The sequence below is a fragment of the Ambystoma mexicanum genome, chromosome 5p (assembly GCF_040938575.1).
Source record: "Ambystoma mexicanum isolate Mex_15411 chromosome 5p, UKY_AmexF1_1, whole genome shotgun sequence".
NCBI classification, from domain to species: domain Eukaryota; kingdom Metazoa; phylum Chordata; class Amphibia; order Caudata; family Ambystomatidae; genus Ambystoma; species Ambystoma mexicanum.
The window spans coordinates 1,121,552,553-1,121,576,817 of record NC_090930.1 but is presented as its reverse complement, the minus strand read 5'-3'; the positions used below and the strand labels follow the sequence as shown (position 1 = coordinate 1,121,576,817).

General features: G+C 48.4%; 1 protein-coding gene across 1 annotated transcript in view; it reads left to right on the top strand.

Moving 5' to 3' along the window:
• Window positions 1–1,423: 1,423 nt before the first annotated feature.
• The window catches only part of STMND1 (stathmin domain containing 1), a 112,557-nt gene continuing 89,715 nt past the window's right edge, over window positions 1,424–24,265 (top strand). Inside the window, exon 1 of the mRNA XM_069613605.1 lies at window positions 1,424–1,609. Within this exon, the coding sequence (XP_069469706.1) occupies window positions 1,523–1,609 (87 nt within the window). The 5' untranslated portion in view covers window positions 1,424–1,522. The remainder of the gene's footprint in view (window positions 1,610–24,265) is intronic.

The following is a 24,265-nucleotide window of genomic DNA, read 5'->3' as shown; positions in this document are numbered from 1 at the left end:
CAGGAACAGATAGGGCTGTAGACCCAACAAGTTGAGAGTGTATTTTGGGGTCTTTCTTTTCTTGTTTTCTCAAATTGGATTTACCAGATTTCACTACTGTCGAGCAGGACACCTCTGGTTCTTGACTTTCTGATGGTATTTGTAGTTCGTCTTCATGAGGAGATGTGGGGGGGGGAGGGCAGTCTTCGCAGTCACGACAGTCATGAGTGCACGACTGCCACTCTTCGCCACTCTGCGTCCGCTCAGCGGTCTCTGGAAGCAGGTGTAGGATTGAAAGAAGCTCCGCCTCTGGAAACCAGCAACAGGAAATCAGCAGGGAAGACAGACCAAACAGACCAGGAGGGACTGCACGACTGCCTCTCTTCGCCACTCTGCGTTGTTGTGGTTTATTCTGGAAGTTTCCAGATTGTATCTAGACTCGAGCAGTTTTAGTGTCAGCCGGTCAAGTGGCACAGCGAGAAGAGCGCCCACTTTGACACCCGTGCAGAGCCTGTTAACGCAGGTTCGAATCCCGGCGGGGCCAAACTCAGCCTTTCATCCTTCCGAGGTCGATAAATGAGCACCACACACCGTGGGTAATAATAAGCAGCGCTCAGATACCTGAGGGTTTGTAGCGCTATATAAAAGCCTAATTATTATTATTATTATTATTATTATTATAATTATTAGTGTATCAAGTAATATTTCGTGTACTTTGGTCCTCTTCTACAATTGGGCGTGGGCATTATGTTTGGCTGGAGTGGTGAAGGAATTGATGGTAGCTGCGTGCCTACATTTCATAACACAACGTAACCCTACCCCTCTACACAACGCTCCTACTGGACTTGCCTGCCCAGCTCTCAGCAAAAACAGTGAATATATAGTCTGAATGCCAAGGAGGCGGAAGCCTGCCGCAAGAGGTCTGGCAGCGTGGATGGCATTCGATGTGCCAGGCATGTTAAAGCAGCTCATTGGGTTAAGGCACCACGCAGAGATGTGTGTATTCTACATGTATGACACAAGTTCGAACCCCGAATGGGCCGACTTTTTGAGACCAATATAGTAATGTTTCAATGAGTTAAGCTAGACCAAATTCTGTATTACACTACAAATGTGTCCATCGCCTTTAACTGCACGCCGGGTATGCATTGTAAACCTAAATGCGTGCATCTCTGTAAAAATGTAAAAAAGCGGGGAATCGGCCCACTCGAAACGACCCCCACCTCAGCCTGAGCGCGGGGCTCCCCTTGCAGCTGAGAGTGGCCTGTGCAGTCAGTGTGGGGTTGGATCGGATGCCAGCGCTCGCACTGCAGCCCCCTTCCTGTGCTTCCTCGACACTCCCCCTGTGAGCGGCACGTCGTGTGGGGTAAGTCTCTTTTATTGTAGCAACGGCCCCTGGCAACGCCGAGTCCCTGGAGACGCCTCCTCTCGGTATAAGAGTTTGCAGGGGGCGGCGGGGGCGGACAGTCCGAGCTGGGGGAGGAGGAGCAGAGTCCGCCTGCACCCCCCACACAAACACAAAGACCACGCACCGCTGCTCGCCATGGGCTGCGCCGACTCCAAGGTGAAGGTGGTGCGGCCGAAGGAGTCCCGGCAGACGGGCTGGGCAGAGGGCGGCAAGGCCAACAAGGTAAAGTGTGTGAGACGGCTGGACCCCGGGGCACGCGGGGGCGGCAGGGGGGCAGCTCTGGCCGGGCATGTGCCACCTGTGTGACCGGGCATGAGCTGGGGCTGAGGGCCCGAGCCCAGAGGCGTAGCCAGGATTGTAAAACAAGTGGGGCCGAAAGCTAATGTGGTTGGGCCCACTGCAGTGACATGCATGTCTGTAAATGCCCACACAGCACTGCCTGGAGGGAGGGGGGCATTTACAGGTCTTGGGCGGGCCTCGCCCACTCAGGCCCTGCCCTGGCGGCTACCCCTCTGCTGAGGGCTGGCAGGGGAGATGGGACTGGGCAAGCGTTGTGAGTGGCATGGGCTGGCCAGTAGATGGCATGGGTCATGAGCGGTGATTAGAAATGTAATGAGGCCGGTACATGAGCTGTGTCTGTGGAACCAAGGGTCTGTGTGCATAGTTTTGGAGCAGTGTTTGTGATGTGGTGGAGCTGTTTGGGCATGGCGTGGGGAGTCATGAGGTGGAGATAGGCATGAGATGAAGGACTGCCAATGGGCGCGCGCGGAGCATTAGCTTCAGCTGGAACGTAACTTTGCTGTTGCCCACGTGGGCAGGGCCTGATTACTCGGATATCATGGCATGCCATTCCTATGCCCCTTCCACTCACACCCTTCACTAAACACGTGTGTGTAAATCCCGTTCAGCCCACATCATCTGCTCGAAAGGCTTCTCGCGCTTTCTCTAAAAACAAACATCCTCCTCCGCTGTCCAGTGGCGAATGGTGTTGCTCTCCAGGCGCTGTGAAGGGGGGCGCTCGGGGAAAGGTGTGGGGTGGTTGTGTCGGGATTAGGGAATTGCCGTTCACCCTCACCCCCCTCCTCGACTATTGTAGGTGAGAAAATCGTCGCTGGGTTATCTTGGCTTGGGTGTGTAGTGCCTTTCCTTGATCCGCTTTTTTCCTTTTCAGCGTGCTTTTAGCGCCCTTCGGCCCGGGTGCAATGTTTGCCAAGTTGTGTGACCACGGAAGTCACACGCACCTCCGCGCAGGAGTTCGCCCCGGGGAGTCGCGCACAGCCTTGACTGCCACAGTCACCTGAGTGGAGGCGGAAAGCACTCGTTGCCGCCATTAATCATTAAACTCTTCCTCATGACTTGCCAAGCGCACGCGAGGGGCTTTTTCGGCTGTTTCTTCGTGCTGTTCCCTTGTCCGCTGGTTGATATTTGGCACGAGACAAAACACGTCCTCAAATCTTAAATACATACGAAGACCGCGTGCGACCCGTGTTGTCTTGTTCTAGCCACATTTTCCTCAAGCTCCCCCCCCCCCCCATCACACCCTGCACCACACACGCCATATTGTTGTCCTATGTGCGTGTTTGGGGTTCCGCTGCTAGAATGCATTTACTCTCCCAAGCGATCTGCTGGTCCCCGGAACATATCATGCGTCTAAAAGGACCGTCGGTCACTGGCTTGTTCAAACTGTGTGATCGTGGGCAATGCGGCACCTCCCCGCGCCTCGTCCACAAACCTTAAGAGCGCTTAGACATGAACGGCGCTAAGCGCTACAGACAGCATTGGACAGGCGGCATGTTTTTTGTATATTTAAACCTGTAGGATTTTTGTGGGCACCTGTTATGACAGATGTGTGTAACATGTTGGCAGCGTTCTTCGTTGTTGTCTCGTGCACTGCTGGCTATAAGATATTCTGTCTGATTTCGGACAGCGAATCGAGATGAGAATGTTTATGTTTTATTCTTCCCGGTGGAGACTAGCGAACGGCCAATTCCTTCATTTTCGGAGACCCGAATGGTTTTTGAAAAAAAATGCCTTTTGATAAAAAATCAATTCCTTTTTGTGGGAAATGCATTATTTTCTTTAAAAGATTTGTTTTTAAAGATTCGCTCCTATTTATTGAACTGATTAGTAACACATATGTTTAGCTTTAGCAAATCGATTTCTCTTTGAAAGTAATCGATTCCCATGTTTTTAGCTGTGTTGAAAATGTCGAAATGGGTTGATGCCCAAAGGAGCTGCAAAGTGAATTTTTTCGGGGGAAAGCAACTAATGGTTTTGGACAAATGACATTTTCCCGATGCTGCTATGCTGAAGTAGGACTGATGGATGATGGATGAAATGCGTGGCCAACCTTCAATGGGACATGGAATGCAGATGATACACAGATGCAAGCAACGAGGGCTTGAACTCAATGAGCTGCGTGGGTAGATGGCTCCAGGGTTAAGCATATGCCGCAGCTATGGAGCCAGGCCGCGCTTCACAAGTTTGAAGGCTGGCTCGACCCACTCAACCCATCATCTTTCGAAGGTTGATAAGTGGAGTCCCATTAAATGATCTAATGAGGACTCCGGGCATTAAAGCGCTTAGAGGCAGGAGGAATCCGTCATGAATCGCTGTATACAAGCAGAATATAATTATTAATATGTGGCGTCCTATCAACGCAAGAAATGAAATAAGGACACAAAAACTCACACAGGGCGACCAACAAAGGCGAGAGGGAGTATTGGCTGCAGAAGATTTAGTCGAAGAAGACAATCGAATTTTTTACAACAGGTTTTCCCCCAAATATATGTGGTTGTTGGGTTTAGTAGAATAATTAAAGTTGTGGTATTAATGGAGGTCTGGGGGGGAGGGGGGGAATGGGGCGTTCTCCCCCAGCATATGTTTGTGGCAAAAATCGACCAGTTAAAAAAAAAATCGATGAAAACTTTTCGATCCGATCACATAGAATCCTAACAAAGCATACCTGTATGTATCGGACACAGAAAACACAGTTGCACCGGCAAATACATTTGCAACCATAAAAACGCACACGCGGCGGGTCCCAAAATTGCACCCGATTCACAAAACCGTGGGAAAGGGTACTATCGACCGATCGTAATGCCAAAAAGCCTGTCATTAACTGAGGGGAGGGGGCTTCCCTCCAGTGAAACCCAGGGTTGAAAAGCAAAGGGTGTGTGCAGGGGAGTGGCACGCTGTGTGCACTTCCAAAGAGTGAGACACGTGCACATACGCATGTCTTGGGAGCCAGTCATTTTACTGGAAATAAAATTCTGAGTGGTATGTTTTACCGAAATCAAAAATACAGAAAAATACCGAACATTTTAAATAAATATCTATATGGTAGTCGGGTAACGGGATGAAATGGGTGAGGATGGGGTTAAAAGGGTAAAAAAAAAAACCAGGGGCTTGGGGGGAACCCCAAAAATAAAAAAAATCTGTATTTTTTTACCTCGGCAAAACTTACCACTCTGAATTTTACTTCGGTAAAATCGCATAAAACCCCATGTCTTCTCTTGCTTGACACGTACAGAATCCTACCGACCCTGTGTAATACCTGGTGTGAGACACGAGCAAATCCACTGGAACACATTGATCTTGTACTTTTACACAAAAAAAAAGAAAATATAAACAAGACATTCATTTTGTGGTTGAACATAAAACAAAAACCAAGCATGTACTTTCACCTTCACAGGCGTGTGCTTGGTCTTGATGGTTTTGTGTCAGTCGGGTGCATTTGCTGGCGAATCGAGCAGTATACACAGGAATCGTGTTTCCGTGCTAACTATCTGTGTTGTTGCGTTCCCTCCTACCAGCACCCCCAAAAGACATTCCGTGCATTGGGAAACGCTGGCAGCACAATGTTTTTCTCAAGACCGGTTTATGATTTTTGTATTTAAGAACTGTTTTATGCATGAGTGACTGGTGTGAGCGTGATGTGAAGGAGGATAGGACTGAGTGCACCTGAATGAGTTTTGCTTATTATATAGTGTTTGGGCCGCGATGTTAGGTATCACACTAGCTCATAATTAAGTGCTACATGAATTACGTGAAGGGGACCTGTTCCGTTTGCATTTTTGTGCAGACAAGTCCGCTTTTGCCCTGTGTAGGGCGAAGGTGGAGTCTAAAAAGGTAGCATACTCGCTTCTACACCACCCTGTTGCGCTCTGCCGTGCAAAATGAGTCAACGCCGCCTGCCATTTATGCATGAGTCAGCGTTTACAATGGATTCCTATGGAATCCACCTTCTCGTTGCTGGTGTAAAAAGCAGGCGGATCTCATAGGAATCCACAGCATTTGCGCTAGCTTGAACATACCAGGCAAATGTTGGTATATGTGCATGGTGGAGAGGAAGGGCGAGGCGTAATTGTCCTTGGCGATTTGCGTCTCCTATCAGCCATGCAAATGGTTGAAAATGAGCCAAGCCGTTAATTAAATGCACCCAAGTCTTGCGTTGGACTTAATTATCAGTAGGCTCAAACAAAATAAGCCCCTTTGTGTTCCGCTTCTGGTATGATCTGATATGTTAATTATAATGTGCTTAATACCCAGAAGTTTCTAAGCACGGACCCGGGGATCGAACTTGTGGTGCTCCGTGTCGTCTTGCTTCCAAGGCGAGCACGTTGGCTGCAATAGCTTGCAATGTTGAATTTTCTATATGGGCTACACAAGACCTATATGTCAAAATTGTGTAGCGCAAAGAAAATGTTGACACTGTGTTAGTCCTTTTTCTTGGAATTTACACGAAAAGCAGGTTTTGATACCTTTTGTTGGACTAACTGAAAATATTATGCAGAGATGGAGTAATGCATTAGCTTTCGAAGTCACATAGACTTCGTAAACAGATTTATGAATCCTTAGAACCTTTCACTTTAAGAGTAATTTAGACAACTCTTGCCCCTGAACTTTTGCAGTGGTGACCCTTCAAATAGATAAACTCTTCCCGGCCCCCTGCCATGCATCCAGCCTGCAGGGTAACGTCACCCTACGTAATGGAGTGTGAGGGCCAAGGGGGAGACACGGATGAAAGGTTAACAGAAGTGAAGGGCTAGTGGGAAGCAGATCTGGCACTGGAGTGAAAGGACATCTACTGAAGACCTGGACCCATTCTGCCCATCGTCACCCCCTGTCTAGAGGAAGAGAGGGAAAGGGGGAGGTAGGGGCTGGCAGGGGGAAGGTATGCCACCTATCTTGGTTCTTGGGGATAGGCAGTGCAGCCCAAACAAAAGCTGTGCCTTCGGTATGGGGTGAGTTATGGTTGCCCATGATTGCCCACGGTCTCACCCCACACACTCCTCCCCGCTGCAGGGATAGCACAGTGGGTGATGAAGGACGGCCTCAGAGATTTATGAGTTGCCCTGTGTGAAGGGGTCACCCCGCCTGTAACCTACCCACCCGGGCAGTGTCTTTTCTAACGGCAGTGACAGAGGACATTTAATGGGCTCAAAAGGTCCTTTTAATAATGCAGCATAAGTCCCTGGCACAGACGGGCGAATCGTGGAGGAGTTTGGTTACCGATCGGTATCATCTCACCAGGGATTGCAAGGTATCCAATACTCGCATGGCGGAGTACTCAAACTATATCCCACACAACCCCCTGGTCAGGCCGATGAAAAACAACTGTTCAGAGCCCATCTCTGCTTCTACTTTGCTCAGAGGCTTATATAGTAAGGTAATTCATAGGCTTATCTAGTAAGGTAGCTCAGTGGCTTACTCAGTAAGTTAGCTCAGAGGCTTGCTTCATTTCACTGCCATAAAATAACCATTGCTTTTTAGAATCCAGAATGAATTTTTGCCTAACAAAAGCAATTCCTTTATTAAAAGACCCTTTATTTCATTTCACTGTCATGGTGGCATTAATGTGACTTTTTTTTGGAATCAGGGTAACATTGGACAATTGGTCCCTCTCCACATTCAGAAAAACCCTGAAAACAAAGTTGTTCAACTAAACTGTTGCTAACATGTACTAAGCTGAATATTCTGTAACGGCGCCACAATGCCTCCAGGCCGCTGGGCACTTGATAAATCCAAATAAATAAATTGTAATGCAGACATATCATGTTACAGTTTAGTATGTTTTCCTATATACAGCGACAACATAAAAATTAAAATCACGGGCCCCGTACAGCAACCATTTCCAATCCTCCCATTCATGGACGTAATTGGCGATATCTCGATGTGCATAGAAATATTTTGAGCTTTCCACAGCCCGGGGGGGGGTGGCGGGGGGGTACATACAGGGGTGTCAAACTCCAGGCTGTGAGAGATGCAGACATGTCCGGTTTTCAAGGTGTCCCTCATTAATATTCATGAGATAAAACTTGCAGGCATTTAGAATCATTTGTATGTAAAGTTATCTCGGTCCATAAACATCTAAATTGCTTTTTCTCTTCTGGGAGTCTTCTCCATTTGCCACCATAGCATAGAACTTTCAAAGAACTTGGCCATTGGTTTTCAAGCAGATCTGACCAGTTAAATGGTTCTAGGTCTTAAATCTGCAGGGGAAAGGGCAACGTTGAAGAAGGCTGCCCGCTCAAGGTTTCCCGCAGCAAGGCCCCCCTTTGACTCACCCCCGCCCCATATCCATTTATGGGGGGGGGTCCCCTACACCACTATTCCACTGTGCGGCCCTGCATTCCCCTCCCCTGCACTTACCTTCACCGGCACCCTCTCTATCCACATTTCAGTCTCCAGACTTCTCCCTCGAATCACACACTGTCCGTCAGCCTACGTGACATGGTCTTTTGTGCATCGCACCTCTGGAGGCCGCAACCGAATTAAATACCTCGGAGAAGACCTAGATTGACAGCTCATTGTAAAATCAGACGACGACAAATAACCTACTTTTGCTCTTAATTCTAAAGACGAGCTAACAATAGAGACTAACAAATTAAACCCACATTTATATCAAGAGCTTAATTCCCGTTCTGGGTCCCTCAATTTATCCTAGAGTGAGTCATATTTGTCTTTTCAGTATTTTTTATCCGCTTAAGTTAAGCTCAATAGAAAATTGCCCAACCCAGAGGGAAAACTAGCCAGTCCTCCTCCTCTTGCCTCATATGCCTGCCCTGCCAAAGGGTCACCCCCTTCTATGAGCAGACTAAGGCCACGTTTCTCATTCGAAGAAATGGATAGCGAGGAAAGCCTTTGCAGGCCCAACCCAGCACGTAGTACCCCAGTGAGCGTGCTTGGGGAAACGGTGACAAGGCAGTGCCTGAGCTGACCCACAACCCTTGCCCTTTGGCCTCGCAGGCGGCCTATACATATCCTGCATCTTCCACAAGTCGGAGCAAGCTCCATTGTTTGTTTTTTTAGAAAGGAACCACCCGCAGCCTATTCCACAATATGCTGCTCCTATTTTAAGATTGGGAAATAGCATACAGCCCTTATGAATGTACTAAAATATCTGACAGTCTTTAATTTGGTAATTGGTACACATCGCGGCACTTAGCGACATTTCAAAGCTGTCACTTGTACCTGCCACCCTGGCAACAAAACCTTCTGCAAACCCAACAAACAAACAATGCTGCTAGTCAGGTGTTTAGACACAAGGGACTGTGAATCTGTCACTCACTGACACCTGGGGAACTAAACATAGATAAAGGACAAGGAAGGAAGTGCTGTCACGTGAGACCTGAAGGGCATGCCGCATGTTCACAAAATCATTCCATAGGGTCATCCTTCAGAAATGTTCCTCGCCCACTAACGTACCCGCTCAAAGGTCAGGGAGTCTGTAAAGATTTTTTAATTCACCTTTTTTGTATACATTTTTTTATTTTTGATACATTTTAAGCACTTTATTTGTCATTAAGCACTAGCACCTTTTATGAAAAATGTACAAGCATGAATGAAGTTCAATGAGTTTTTTCAGATGGTAGATTGATTGCATGAGTGGTATATGTCATAATATCAGCACGTATTCCCATAAATAACTCTTGTTTAGTAATATAATTTCAAATTTTTTCATATTGATTGTATTGCGCTTTAATTGCGTACAGAAAAATTTAAAAAAGTATACAAAAACCAATGTGAGTTGAATTAAAAAGTGTTTACAGACTCCCTGAGCTTTGAGCGAGTATGTCAGCGGGCGAGGAACATTTTTGATGGCCGACCCCGGAGAATGATTTTTTGACTGTAGGGCATGTCCATCAGGGCTCATGTGACACCACTTCCTTGTTCTTTAGCTAGTCGGGTATTGGCCATGAAATGATTGGCTTACGTCGTGTAATCACTGCGCCGGAAATAACACACAAATTCACTTTGTATACATGTTATTTGGGGATTACCCTACCAAGTTCGTCCAGTCATGACTCGCCCAGGAGCTGACCCGGAGGATACAATGGGGTGACAGTGGGTAAGGTGGGACTCATGGATCCACAAGGACTAATCTTGCAGCGAGGCCACACCCCCTTCCCGGGCATAAGGTTTTGCTCAAAGGGAGTGGCTAGGAAGTCCTCCATGTCCCTTGTGCGTATCTGCGGTGCACAGATGCATCAGTGCCAACATGCAGCCCGGAGTCACGATGGGCCGTAGCAAGGGAGCATTGCCTCATACTGATGCCAGTGTGCCAGTCATGGCCTTGGGCTACTTCTACTGCAACATGCCATCCCCCTTAGATTCCACGTTTTCATATCCATGTAAGTTTGTTTGTTTGTTTATTAATTTGTAATGCGCACCAGACCCGAACGTATCAGGGCGCAATGGGTACAGGAAATCTTTCAGCTTGGGTTACACAAGATAAGTACGAAATATACATACAGTGGAAATACATACACAGGAATACACAAAAGCAAATATACAATCATAGCAGTACAGTTAGAGGTAGCTACATACATATTGTGAGGGCGAAATTTCAGTAGCAGCTATTTACAATGCAGGTATGGTGAACAGCCTATGCGTTAGAAGTCATTGGGCCTCATTACGAGTATGGAGGCAGCCATGCACTTTATACGGGCATGGCTGCCTCCATACCGGGTTCCAGCTCCGGATTCCTTCAATGAGGAATAACCGGGCCATTCCAATTAGAGGACCGGGTAATTCCTCAATGAAAAAACCCTTCCCCATTCCCATTTGAGCCCCCATAGGGCTCAATGGGAATGGTGAGGGAGCTAATAACGGCCTGTTAATAAAGGGCCCGTTATTAGCTCCCTAGGCCCTTGCGGGACCCGCTAAGGGTTACACAAGATAAGTACAGAAATATACATACAGTGGAAATGTGTACACAAGAATATACAAAAGCAAATATACAATCATAGCAGTACTGTTAGAGGTAGGTACATACATATTGTGGAACAATAGTGAGGGCGAAATTTCAGTAGCAGCTATTTACAATGCAGGTATGGTGAACAGCCTATGCGTTAGAAGTCATTGGGCCTCATTACGAGTATGGAGGCAGCCATGCCCTTTATACGGGCATGGCTTACTCCATACCGGGTTCCAGCTCCGGATTCCTTCAATGAGGAATAACTGGGCCATTCCAATTGGAGGACCCGGTAATTCCTCATTAAAAAAAACCTTCCCCATTCCCATTTGAGCCCCCATAGGGCTCAATGGGAATGGGGAGGGAGCTAATAACGGCCCGTTAATAAAGGGCCCGTTATTAGCTCCCTGGTTCCCTTGCGGGACCTGCTAAGGACGTCTGGTCTGACCAGATGTCCTGAGCGGGTCCCGCTAGGGGACCTCGTAATAGGGCATCCCGTAATGAACGGTGCCGGTCCCGTACCGGCACCCTTCATTACGGGAGTGCCCGCTTCATAATGAGCCCCTTTGTCTTTTAGACATTTAATCAGATTCTGCCTGAAGTTCATGTATGTTTGATCGGCTCTTAGGTGTGGGGGGAGGGAGTATTGTTTGCCTCAAGGACATCTACAGTCAGTCAGTGCCTTTGGAGTGGTTTATGCGCATCTGTCCGCAGTTACCCCGAGGGCAGGGGTGGAGATGGATGGCCAGAAGCAGATGTGAAGTGTTTCATAGGACACCAGGTATGTTCTACAGGCTCTAGCGACGTGTTTGGCTTCACACGGCCCCGCAGTCACCATGCCCTTGTATTCACGAGGGCCTGTGCTGTGCTTATGAATGAACAGGCCATTCCTGGACACACCCTGCCCAGTGGTGTGATTCTAGTCTCAGGCACATTTATTTAGCTCTACAAATCCAATTCAAAGCAAAACCACACTTTCCAAAAGGGGTTACAATCTACTTTTGGCTTAGAAAGCCTGCATTGCGAGCCCAACACCTTACATATTACTGCGAGTTTATAGCGAAGAGCAATGTTAGAAGTCTACTGAAAAAAGTAGTGGAACTGTGGCCTCGGCAAGGGAGAGGGTAGGGGGAAGCAGAGTGCAACATGTATCAAGGTGTTGCGGCCGGGGCATCGCAATAGTCCAAGTGACTACTAACTAAGGCTCCTATTACAACTTTACACTTGCACAGGGACAGGAATGGACAAATCCCCTATACACACCTAATATTTAAAAATAATTCCTCGTGAATGTCATTTTACTGGGGATAATAACTTGCACGTTTTCCTTCTCAGTGTTACCAGAAGGAGACAGGGTGTGAGCAGAGATTCCTTCTCAGTGTTACCAGAGGGAGACAGGGTCTGAGCAGAGATTCCTTCTCAGTGTTACCAGAGGGTGACAGGATCCGAGCAGAGATTCCTTCTCAGTGTTACCAGAGGGCGACAGGGTCTGAGCAGAGATTCCTTCTCATTGTTACCAGAGGGAGACAGGGTCTGAGCAGAGATTCCTTCTCAGTGTGACCAGAGGGTGACAGGGCGTGAGCAGAGATTTCTTCTCAGTGTTACCAGAGGGAGACGAGGCGTGAGCAGAGATTCCTTCTCAGTGCTACCAGAGGGAGACGGGGTGTGAGCAGAGATTCCTTCTCAGTGTGACCAGAGGGCGACGGGGTCTGAGCAGAGATTCCTTCTCAGTGTTACCAGAGGGAGACGGGGTGTGAGCAGAGATTCTTTCTCAGTGTGACCAGAGGGCGACGGGGTGTGAGCAGAGATTCCTTCTCAGTGTTACCAGAGGGAGAAAGGGTCTGAGCAGAGATTCCTTCTCAGTGTTACCAGAGGGAGACAGGGTCTGAGCAGAGATTCCTTCTCAGTGTGACCAGAGGGCGACGGGGTCTGAGCAGAGATTCCTTCTCAGTGTTACCAGAGGGAGACAAGGTCTGAGCAGAGATTCCTTTTCAGTGTTACCAGAGGGAGACGCAGAGATTCCTTCTCAGTGTTACCAGAGGGCGACAGGGTCTGAGCAGAGATTCTTTCTCAGTGTTACCAGAGGGCGACAGGGTCTGAGCAGAGATTCCTTCACAGTGTTATCAGAGGGAGACAGGGTGTGAGCAGAGATTCCTTCACAGTGTTATCAGAGGGAGACAGGGTCTGAGCAGAGATTCCTTCTCAGTGTTACCAGAGGGAGACAAGGTCTGAGCAGAGATTCCTTCTCAGTGTTACCAGAGGGAGACGCAGAGATTCCTTCTCAGTGTTACCAGAGGGCGACAGGGTCTGAGCAGAGATTCCTTCAGTGTTATCAGAGGGAGACAGGGTGTGAGCAGAGATTCCTTCAGTGTTATCAGAGGGAGACAGGGTGTGAGCAGAGATTTCTTCTCAGTGTTACCAGAGGGAGACGAGGCGTGAGCAGAGATTCCTTCTCAGTGCTACCAGAGGGAGACAGGGTGTGAGCAGAGATTCCTTCTCAGTGTGACCAGAGGGCGACGGGGTCTGAGCAGAGATTCCTTCTCAGTGTTACCAGAGGGAGACGGGTGTGAGCAGAGATTCTTTCTCAGTGTGACCAGAGGGCGACGGGGTGTGAGCAGAGATTCCTTCTCAGTGTTACCAGAGGGAGAAAGGGTCTGAGCAGAGATTCCTTCTCAGTGTTACCAGAGGGAGACAGGGTCTGAGCAGAGATTCCTTCTCAGTGTGACCAGAGGGCGACGGGGTCTGAGCAGAGATTCCTTCTCAGTGTTACCAGAGGGAGACAAGGTCTGAGCAGAGATTCCTTCTCAGTGTTACCAGAGGGAGACGCAGAGATTCCTTCTCAGTGTTACCAGAGGGCGACAGGGTCTGAGCAGAGATTCCTTCACAGTGTTATCAGAGGGCGACGGGGTCTGAGCAGAGATTCCTTCTCAGTGTTACCGGAGGGCGACAGGGTCTGAGCAGAGATTCCTTCACAGTGTTATCAGAGGGAGACAGGGTGTGAGCAGAGATTCCTTCACAGTGTTATCAGAGGGAGACAGGGTGTGAGCAGAGATTTCTTCACAGTGTTATCAGAGGGAGACAGGGTGTGAGCAGAGATTTCTTCACAGTGTTATCAGAGGGAGACAGGGTCTGAGCAGAGATTCCTTCTCAGTGTTATCAGAGGGAGACAGGGTGTGAGCAGAGATTCCTTCTCAGTGTTACCAGAGGGAGACGCAGAGATTCCTTCTCAGTGTTACCAGAGGGCGACAGGGTCTGAGCAGAGATTCCTTCACAGTGTTATCAGAGGGAGACAGGGTGTGAGCAGAGATTCCTTCACAGTGTTATCAGAGGGAGACAGGGTGTGAGCAGAGATTTCTTCACAGTGTTATCAGAGGGAGACAGGGTGTGAGCAGAGATTTCTTCACAGTGTTATCAGAGGGAGACAGGGTCTGAGCAGAGATTCCTTCTCAGTGTTACCAGAGGGCGACAGGGTCTGAGCAGAGATTCTTTCTCAGTGTTACCAGAGGGAGACAGGGTCTGAGCAGCGATTCCTTCTCAGTGTTATAAGAGGGAGACAGGGGGTGAGCAGAGATTTCTTCTGAGTGCTGCATCAAATGAGTGGAGGAGATTAAAGAGGGGCTGAACATAAAGGTTAAATAACAGTGGGGATAAAGCCAACCCCCAAGGAACTCCACAATCGAGATTGATTGCTGTGGACTCATATGTCTTGCTGGCGACTACTTGTGCTCCGCAAGAGGAAAGATTACATCCATCTCAGAACAAGGCGTGTGAAATCGTAGCCAAGTATGAACTCGAAGCCAAGTAGGTGGCGGAGGAGTATGTTATGGTTGAAAAAAAAAGCCATCGATAGGTCGAGTAGTATCAGGTCACAGACACCTCTGGCATTCTCCATCATAATGATGCCAGCAGTCATGGCTGTCACTGGCACTCCTGTTCCAATGCCAGGTCTGAAAACCATTTAGCGTTGAGCCTACCTGGTTTCCTGCTATACCAAAGATTGGTGTTGTGTTGTGTTGTGGCCGTTGGCCCAAGAAGTTTGCCGTGGAGAGGTGGAGGTGAGGTAGGGAAAAAACTTGCGGGATCAATTGGATCCAAGGAAGCTTTCTTCTTAAGGAGTGGAATAACCAAATACAAATCTGAGTTCTGAGGGAACTGTGCCAACTGCGAAAGAAGTACTGATATATGTTTGAAGGTGGCTGCCCAAAAGGTGCCAATTTCTTTAAAGACAGGACAGTTTTTGTATCAATGTGGTGTTTGTTTAAATTACTTGTTCTTTTTCCATGTTTGTTTGAGTTTACAAATATGTATTTTCTCCAGATGGCAGTGTTTAGTATAACCAGGACGGAGCCATTGTGATGTTTGGGGTTATGGTTTTAGCGTTTGACTTTGGGAGTAGTTACTTGGTCAAGTTCTGAGCTAATAGTGTTATTGATTTTCTGAAGTAGAGCCTAGGAACAGTAGTTTTGCAGTAGTTCAGTTGATGAAAAAGGGGGAGATAAGAGACCAAAGAAGATTTGTTAACTAGATCATATTATTTTAATTTGTATCTGATTCTGAACAGGGATTTCGAGGCCCAGTCGGTTGGGTAGAGTGAAAGGGAAAGGGATGCCAAAGTAGTTTGCCTAATCTAGCGCCTCGAATGGACTGATGGGGTTTGGTGAATATTTTTTTAGAAAAAATACCACCCAATGTGTATCCTTCTTTATGTGTTGGTGAATGAATAGGTTGAAGCAGCTCTTCATCACATGGTGTTTGTGGCACATTTTAGCTTGGTCACAGCAATCCAGCCAGTGATCACAATCGCCAATTTAACGCGAGGTGAGAGCTATTGGGAATTATAGGAGATACACAATCGCCTAAAAGATCTGGGAATGCTGCGTCATATATGAGTGGTCTACATGACATGAAGAGGGCTGCGGAGTAGTAAGAACTATGATTAACATGGAGGATGCCCACTTCTTTATGAGTGGGCATCGAGATTTATTTGAAATGACGGTGCTGCTTGTACGTGATGGCAATGCTGCAACCCTGTCTGGAGGTGCATTTTTGGATTAAAGCTTTGTAGCCCAGTAGTGAACCATTGCCTAGTCTACTGAGGCTTTCCTCAGGCAACCACAGTTCACTGATGCAGAGAAAGACTATGGCCCTGATTCATGGAATTATTTGTGTGTAAAACAGGGATTTGCGTGCCAATCTGCCCGCAAATACCCATTCGTCAAACAGGAATTTGCGGAGAGAATAACACAAGTACACTGGGTGCAGAATCAAAGAAAATGACTTGTTTTTGAAAGAGTGTGAAGGAGGACCGAGAAATGCATGATGTCACTTTTTTTGCAGACACAAGGAGAACCTGCTCTATTTACATTTGAGTAATTTGGGGGATGGCCCAGAGATTTTACTGTTGTTGGTGCAAGTTTAACATGATCTGACCAACTGACCGATTGCTTCCCAGACAGATTGGCTTGCTCATATGACGTGTGACACACCGATAGGAATGTTTAGCGCATGGGTGGTTCTCTATGTGATATCAGCTCCGTGGATATGGTGGAGAAGTCTGATATACAGTTACTACTGGCACCAGTGTACAGATGCAGTTAGCTGAGGTCCTCTCTGAACAGTATACTGGAGCTTTTAGAAAACTGTTTTTAAGCATGCCAAGTAGCTGCATTCTGGTTTACTCCAATCTGTGAAAGGGAAGTGCACAGTGTGTGCACGCGCCCTCCCTCTGAGACCATTCTGGTTTATGCATGGGGCTCACCTTCTGGGCAAAGTAATGGACCGGTGCCCTACTCTAAGGGGTCTGACCCTCACAAACCTACCATGCATTGCGATTGCCACGCGTGGCTTTGGCAGTCCATCCGGACCCACCTAATAGAAAGAGGCTGCCAGTGGCATTGAGCCCTTGGCGGTGAAACCGGGTAGATTCGGCTGGGGAGAATTCTGACAGAGGACTGTGATGCCATGACTAGTACCCACAACAGGCTCTGACTCGGACAGCGACAATTAAATAGGGTCAGGGCATGAGTTCAATGCAGATATTGTTCTAAGACAGGGCAGCACTGATGCTTCACCGGGTCTTAGCATTGGGTCTTGGATTCTTTTGCAGGATTGGGTTATCCAGTAGGGGTTGATTCACCCAGAGGGGGAAGTAGAGAAGAGTAGTCAAAACACACATACACACCCACAACACAGAAGCAAAAGTACTCAGAGGAAGGGCTCGTTGCTCGGCAAATAGTAAGTGGGTTCAATTTACCACCAAGGGAAGTGAAATGTAATTCAAGGAGCCCTGCTCTTTGGCAAGAAACAGCCTTTGCTATATAATAAGAGAAAGGGCAATAACGGAGCTCGTGGCTCAACCCACATGTGTGTGGATAGACTTACTTGGGTTTACTCTTTATTTCATACAGATGTCGTTAGTCCAGTGAGGATGTCCTATGTTTGCTGGGGGACCCAACCGAGCTATGGATGAAGCCATTGGTGTTATATTAATCTCATTTGATCCTGGGTGTTTAATATACTGCAAACCTTGCTCGAAACGCCTGTGGGGCGCTCTACAGCAGGAATAAGACAATACAATAGAATCAGAATGGAACCATGCAGACACCTAATTATACAAACTATTTGAACATGAGAATGTCCACTCAAAACCAAAAAGATGAACAGTCTCAAAGATGAACGTTTTAAGTTCCTCGTGGGAGGTGCAGCGAATGGGTGCTAAACTTAGGTGTACAGGAAGTGAATTCCTGCTTGTTTTGTTGTGAGCACTTTTCTCACCGAAGGGACTTCCAAACGTGCAACGGATTTACTCCCGAGTTTCCCAGAAACTACCAGAAAGATTTAACTTCATGGAAAGATAAAGTAGCTGGAGCCAAATTGCCTCAAGTTCAATAGACGCCGATTTAAAAAACGATGTCAGGATTCTAGATATTGTGATGCGTTTTTTTATTTAGAACATCTAGACATGCCATCGGCATAAAGGTAGGACTGTAGTTTGCTATCGTGACTACACTTCAGTCGTGAGAATCTGGCGGGCCCATTTATTGGGGGAGTGTGTTCAGTGTTTCCCCTGCAGATAATGTGTGCGGATTTGGCACTGTAATACTCTGATTGCTATTGCAGGCCTCTGTGAAACCCTTTTGCAGAGAGTCTCTACGACACAATCAGTTCATTGAAAGGTTGGGCGTTTGATTCCACCCTGGGTGGCTTAGTCTGAATGTAGTATTACCAAACTATCAGTGACTCATTGGTGGGGGTGTTTGCCAGGCCTCAGATCTGGCACTTATTTCTGAGCACCAACACTTATTCCCTGAGCCCAGTTTGTCAGTCAGTATTTACAGAAACTTAATAGCACTGGCTCTTATGTAAAAATACAGATAATTCAGAAGGAGTTTTCAGTTAAACAAAATAGGTGCACTCTGGAAACACTTTGGATGTGCACAACGGACATGTGAAAAGAAACAAAATTAGTTCCAGGCCCCCCCTTTCCTTTAAAACATGTCACACGTCGCAGGGAGGCAATGTTTAGCTGAAAATGATTCTGGCTTCATAGGAAATGGGAGGGCTTCCCCGGCTGTTTTATCCACCAGCATGACATCCATGGCTGATATTTTCGGAAGGAACTTTGGCTCTCGAGTTCTTTAAACTCCTTGCACTGAATAGATCGCAGGACTCGATCTTTCAATACGTTCTACTGACGGAAAGATTTGCAATGGTGAAAATCTGTTTGGCGTGTTTTTTTCATATAAAACACTGCCTTGCCTTGGCAGAAGATTAATATCTCTAAAAACGCGCAGGCAACATTTGCTGGTCTGTGTAGCAACAAAGCCAGACTGGGAAGTTAATAATTTCTGCACCGAGTACTGGAGCACAACAAACACAGTTTTTGAAGTTTACGTTTCGCTCTACTGCTTAAACTTTGGCTTCATGACAAATGAATTCACTGGAGCTGCCAATACACAAAAGTGGTGGAACAATTTTAAGTGAATTAATCTGTTTGACATAATGAATTATTATGTAAAACAATCAGTGGTCGAAGTGTACAAAAAGTAGTGGTGGAGGTCCCCTACTGGCCTGTCCCCCCACCCCCGCTTCCCACAAACCCCATCGCCACGCCCCCTCCCACGCACAATACAAACCCCCAAGCACATGCACCAGCTGTTAAGGGAACGTTCAGTGCAGTGCAAGTTTCAACTTCTTTCTACACTTATATTTTAAAATGCTCCCAACCACTCCTGCCCACTGTTGTGTATTGTCCATTCAACTGTGGGCGTATTGCCCCTTTAAGACAACAATTCATGACTTTGCCATGACTTGTCTCAATAAAAGGGCCTCTGCTGGCACGTGAGGGTCACTGCAGCAGAGCACCAGGAAGTGGCAACTCTGACTCTGTGTCTTCTTGGGTCTTTGTTCTGCAGTGTGATCACGGCCTGTGCGGTAACCATGGCCTGGGTGCCCCCAGAGCTGGGGGGTGTGTGTGTCAGCTGGGGAGCCCCCAGCATCAGTGTCTGAATCTGGACTCTGCAGGGTGCTCCCTGCGGTCCGCCTGCTGCGTGGTCATAGCTCCATTGGTGTACTGGATGTCCCCAGTGGCCTGTGGGACCCGCTCCAGTGCCCTGGAGCGGGCCACCACATTGGCAATGAGGGGTGGTCTGGGCCCGTGCACATGTCTGTACGGACTGCCGGAAGCCTGTTTGCCGCCTGAGCAGTGACTGTTGCCACGTGGAAGGGGGTAGAAACAGCGTCGGCTGCGTGGAGGAGAGAGATGGCGTTGGCTGCAGAAGAAGTGGGTGTGGTCTAAGGACAATTCCAAGCCTGCAGCTGTGAAAGAGCAGAGCGCTGTGGCCCAGCTTGCGACTCCCGGAAGTCCCCGGAGGGAGGGACACAACCGGTGAAGAAGCTGTGTGTCCTTGCGTGCCAGCTCCAGAAATCAAAGAGACACAGAATACAGCGAGTGAGGCCGCGTGTGGGCCACGGCCCATCCAGCAGTTCGCGGCTGACCCTGGAGTGAGGGACAAAGCGAGGCCGCAAGGGGGAGAAACAAGGAGCCGCATTCTTCCTGCCCACTGTGACAGAACAGGTGAGACCATGGGGGCGTGCCCATCCCCCAGTCCACTATTACATCGGTAAAGGAGGCCGCAGAGGAGGAGTCACGGTGCCCCATCTCCCTTAGAACGCTCAGTAAGGAAGGGACAGGAGGCACGGGAAGGACCATATCCATCCTCATCTGCCATCATCATCTGCAGGTGAGGCCTGACAGCCATCAGCTGGAAGCAGTTCAGGTGCAAGGGACAGAAGCAGTTCTTTTGCTCCTCAACAAGGCCCCAGGAGGAGAAAAACTCAACAGCCAGCCACTAAACAGGGCTGCTTGCGGAGAATGCACTGGATCCTGGGGTGGTGTGACGCTTGAGGGGGAGAAGAGCCTGTCCACAAGCCCACCCCTCCTGCCCTGATCTGAGAGGGTGGGGTGCACTCCGCGTACAACAACAGGGATCACACGACAAAACACCCCAGGGTAGCGGCTCCAAGCAAGTGCTCTTGCACCCTGGTAACAAGGAACTGTACGATGTGAAGCACCCATCATGGGGGAGGAGGAAAATGAAGGGGCATATCGCCAGAATGGACAGCTTGTGCCATTGTATCCTTTTCGATATGGTAGGTGTGCCTGGCAGTCTAGGACCCCGGTGGATGGCGTAGGTAGAGAACCTCAAGCTATATTTGAAGGCTGTCGAGATCAAGGACAGGGCAAAACGCCCAACTCTCCTGTATTCAGCCGACCCGGCTGTCCGGAGACTGTTCAAGACCTTGCGGCCCAGAGATCAATCGTATGACACAGCCATTGCAGCACGGAACAAGTACTTTATGCCCATGATCATCCAGGATTATGAACAGTTCGGGATGAGATGAGCGAGACAAGAGGAAGGGGAGAGCCTTGATGCATTTCATGGCAAGCTTCACAGCATCGCGTTGTCCTACGCTCTAGGCAACTTCAACGATGACGAGATCAAGGCTCAGATAATTGAGGGCTGTAGCTCTGCTAAACTGCAGAAACAGGTCCTCAAGGAGCAAGGGCTGGGCCTCAACCGAATCCCAGAATTGGGCTGCAGCCAGGAGCTGGCAGAGGTGTGTGCCTCGGCCATGGACCTCTCCAAGCAGCAGCTCAAGGTGGAAGCCTCCATGCAATGAGGCGGTGTAGGCCGACAAGAAAAGGGGAGTGGCCACAGAGAGAGTCAGGTGCCACGCTATGCCCTCAGTGTGGATGGGGCCTCCTGCAGGCACATGAGTGCCAAGCCAAAGGACATACGTGTGTGAGGTGCGGAAAAGAAGATCATTTTGCACAGGTGTGCCCAGCCCCAACACCTGCCAGCATGGTGGGGCCAGCAGCAGGGAGTGCGTCAAAGGAGGCTACGGAGAGGAAGCCCACCAAAACAGGTGTGGTCCAGGTGACAGAGGACCGCAGGAGGCCATATGACTATGCAGAGGATGAGGAAGATGAGAATGTCTTCTTTCTGTCCTGCAGTGGCCACGAGTGCCTTCAGCGGAACCCGGGGGACCGGAGTGCATCTCCCCAGGGAAGACAGTTTGATCCAGGCATATTTTGATCCCAAAATGGGTCACTGGACCTCAAGTGGGTGATCGGACTGAAATACACCACAGTTTGCTGTGATTCCATAGGTGATAGGAGTGGTGTGCGGACTGGAATGCACCACAGTTTGCTGTGATTCCATAGGTGATAGAAGTGGTGTGAGCACTGGAATGTACCATAGTTGTGGGCCCAGTTAGAGGGTTGTTGTTTTCATGTTTGTTTGGTTTTGTTATAATAAAAGAGGTGTGTTGTGTATTGCCCATTCAACTTTGGACGTATTTCCCCTATAAGACAACGAGTCATGAACTTGTCATGACTCATCTCAATAAAAGGGGCTCTGCTGGCATGTGAGGGTCACTGCAGCAGAGACCCAGGAAGTGGCAACACTGACTCTGTGTCTTCTTGGGTCTTTATTCTACTGTGTGATCACGGCCTGTGTGGTAACCACGGCCTGGGTTCCCCCAGAGCCGAGGTGTGTGTCAGCTGGGGTGCCCCCCGGCATAAGTGACCAGGTCCGATGCTCCGGACTCCGCAGTGTCCTGCGGTCCGCCTGCTGTGTGGACGCAGCTCCATTGGTGTACCGGGTGCCCTGGAGTGGGCCACCACACCCACTTCAATCAGTGAAAACAATTACCTCGGCAAAAGTGCTCTCTCACACAAGTGGCAGCTAACGTTTGGCACCCTGTGGCAGCACAGCCTGGAAATAGTGATTATAGGGCACAGTGACAGAGCAACAATACAAAAGGGATGACTCTCTAGCAAGCAGGGACTGTGTGGCGTCATGTGTGCTGTGTAATGCCCCAGTGACGTCTTGACGTTCTACGTGTGCCCAGAGTTGGTCAGGCCAGTCACAGTTCATCATGTACAATTAACCAAATAAATACTTGGCACCCACCCACCAGCCAAAATCGCACAAAGTCTAACTCTTTAATTCTTCTGCTGTGAGCTCTGAAGCTACTGGCTCTGTCTCCTGAGTTCTCGCTCTGAGGGATCAGTCCCTGGTGAGCCATGAACCAATTTGATAGACCCTCTGCAAATCGTGGTAGGATCAAACACCCAAATCTGTAGGGAGTAGGAATGCTTGCAAAGCAGTAGCCTACCGCCTAAATCAGTTGGGTTGGCAGCTATGTACTAGTAAACAAGCTACGCCCTTTCATGGAGTGTTTCACATAACTAGGACATCCAAGGTTGGGGCCACCACCCCAGATACCACATTCTCCTGCCAATGTATTACCGGTCCCTGGGAACATACACACGTCATTTTGGGAGCCCAGTGCCAGGGTATTTAGTTCATCGTCTTCTGCCATCACTCTCGTAACACTGACTAAGGAACTGGCGGGCGGGTTCACACCTGTCAGAGTTTATCGATGTGCACGGTGAAGTCCATCAGAAAATGCTGAGGCGATGTTGATGCCTGTCGGCTCCCTGTACTCTGAAGTGGGGAAGGGCAGTGGTCAAAGATAAAAGTAGGCTCCAATTACAAATCCAAAATTGCAATTTTAGACATTGAGGCTCATTATGAATTCCCCAGTATCCCGCTGGTAATTCCGGCGGGGCACACGGAAAACTACCTTACCATCTCTGCCGTTCAATATCCCAGTATTTCCAGGATATTACGGGCGGTGGAAAAGCCGTTAACTCCCCATTCCATGTTGTCCCATAGTACTCCATGGGATGGGGTTGGCTGGTGATTCAGGAACTTATCTGCCGGTAGGAGCCTGATCAACGGGCAGGTCAGGCCTACGGGAAGATCAGAGCCCCTACCGGCAGACTTGGAGTTGGTCAGTCCGGGAAAGGTGCCAGTATATGTTGTTACCGGCACTTTAATTCAGGACCGGCCAACTCATAATGAGGGCCAGTGTTTCTACATGATGGTGGCTTACAGCAAATGGATCCTAATATGCCTTAACATTCGGCACCAACCAGGGCGTGGATTGCACCCCTCCTTGAGCCTTTTCTGGGTCAACAGTTTCCCATTTAATAACTTCTTCGTGTGTCCTCTGAACCCATTAGGACCGACTTGCAACATTTTTTTGCAAGTGCAAATAAATATGTGCAATGAAAATTAAGCACGTTCTACATGTGTAAATAACAGTATTGGATTGAGCTCCAATCGCCCCCATATTGCAAATGTACATTGGAATTGGCTGGCAGAGTCGCTACAGACAGGAAATGCAAATGACACTGCTACATACCTGCGTAGAGCATAGGGGCTCACAAAGATCAAATCACCTGCTCCTTTTTCCCCCCATCGCAAATTGCCGCTTTTCCAACCTGGAGTGTCAGATTTAGAGCAGGGGGGAAATCTTCAGAGACTTTGCCCCTTTTTTAAATATTTCCTAAAATATTTCTATTCTTCCAGGTTGACTCCACCTTAACCATTGGATGCACAGGTCATTTGTTCCATATTTTCATTTCCCATGAGCAAGTGTCTGCCAGGGACAATCGCCTCTGAAATGTGCTCCTCATTTTCAAATCATAATGCTATTTCATGAGCAATTTGCTTTGCACAAGGCATTGTTTGGGAATTTCCATGCAGTCAGTTGGCATGCCGGCGGGGGTGCACATTCTGGCAGTGGCACTTTTCTCCTGGTTACAAACTTGTCTGTGAATCAGGCTCAAACAGGTTGCAAACAAGTTCTGAGAACCCAGTCTCCAAGAGTGAAAGCGTGATACTCTGTAAGTTCTGAGAACCCAGTCTCCAAGAGTGAAAGCGTGATACTCTGTAAGTTCTGAGAACCCAGTCTCCAAGAGTGAAAGCGTGATACTCTGTAAGTTCTGAGAACCCAGTCTCCGAGAGTGAAAGCGGGATACTCTGTAAGTTCTGAGAACCCAGTCTCCGAGAGTGAAAGCGGGATACTCTGTAAGTTCTGAGAACCCAGTCTCCGAGAGTGAAAGCGGGATACTCTGTAAGTTCTGAGAACCCAGTCTCCGAGAGTGAAAGCGGGATACTCTGTAAGTTCTGAGAACCCAGTCTCCGAGAGTGAAAGCGTGATACTCTGTAAGTTCTGAGAACCCAGTCTCCGAGAGTGAAAGCGGGATACTCTGTAAGTTCTGAGAACCCAGTCTCCAAGAGTGAAAGCGGGATACTCTGTAA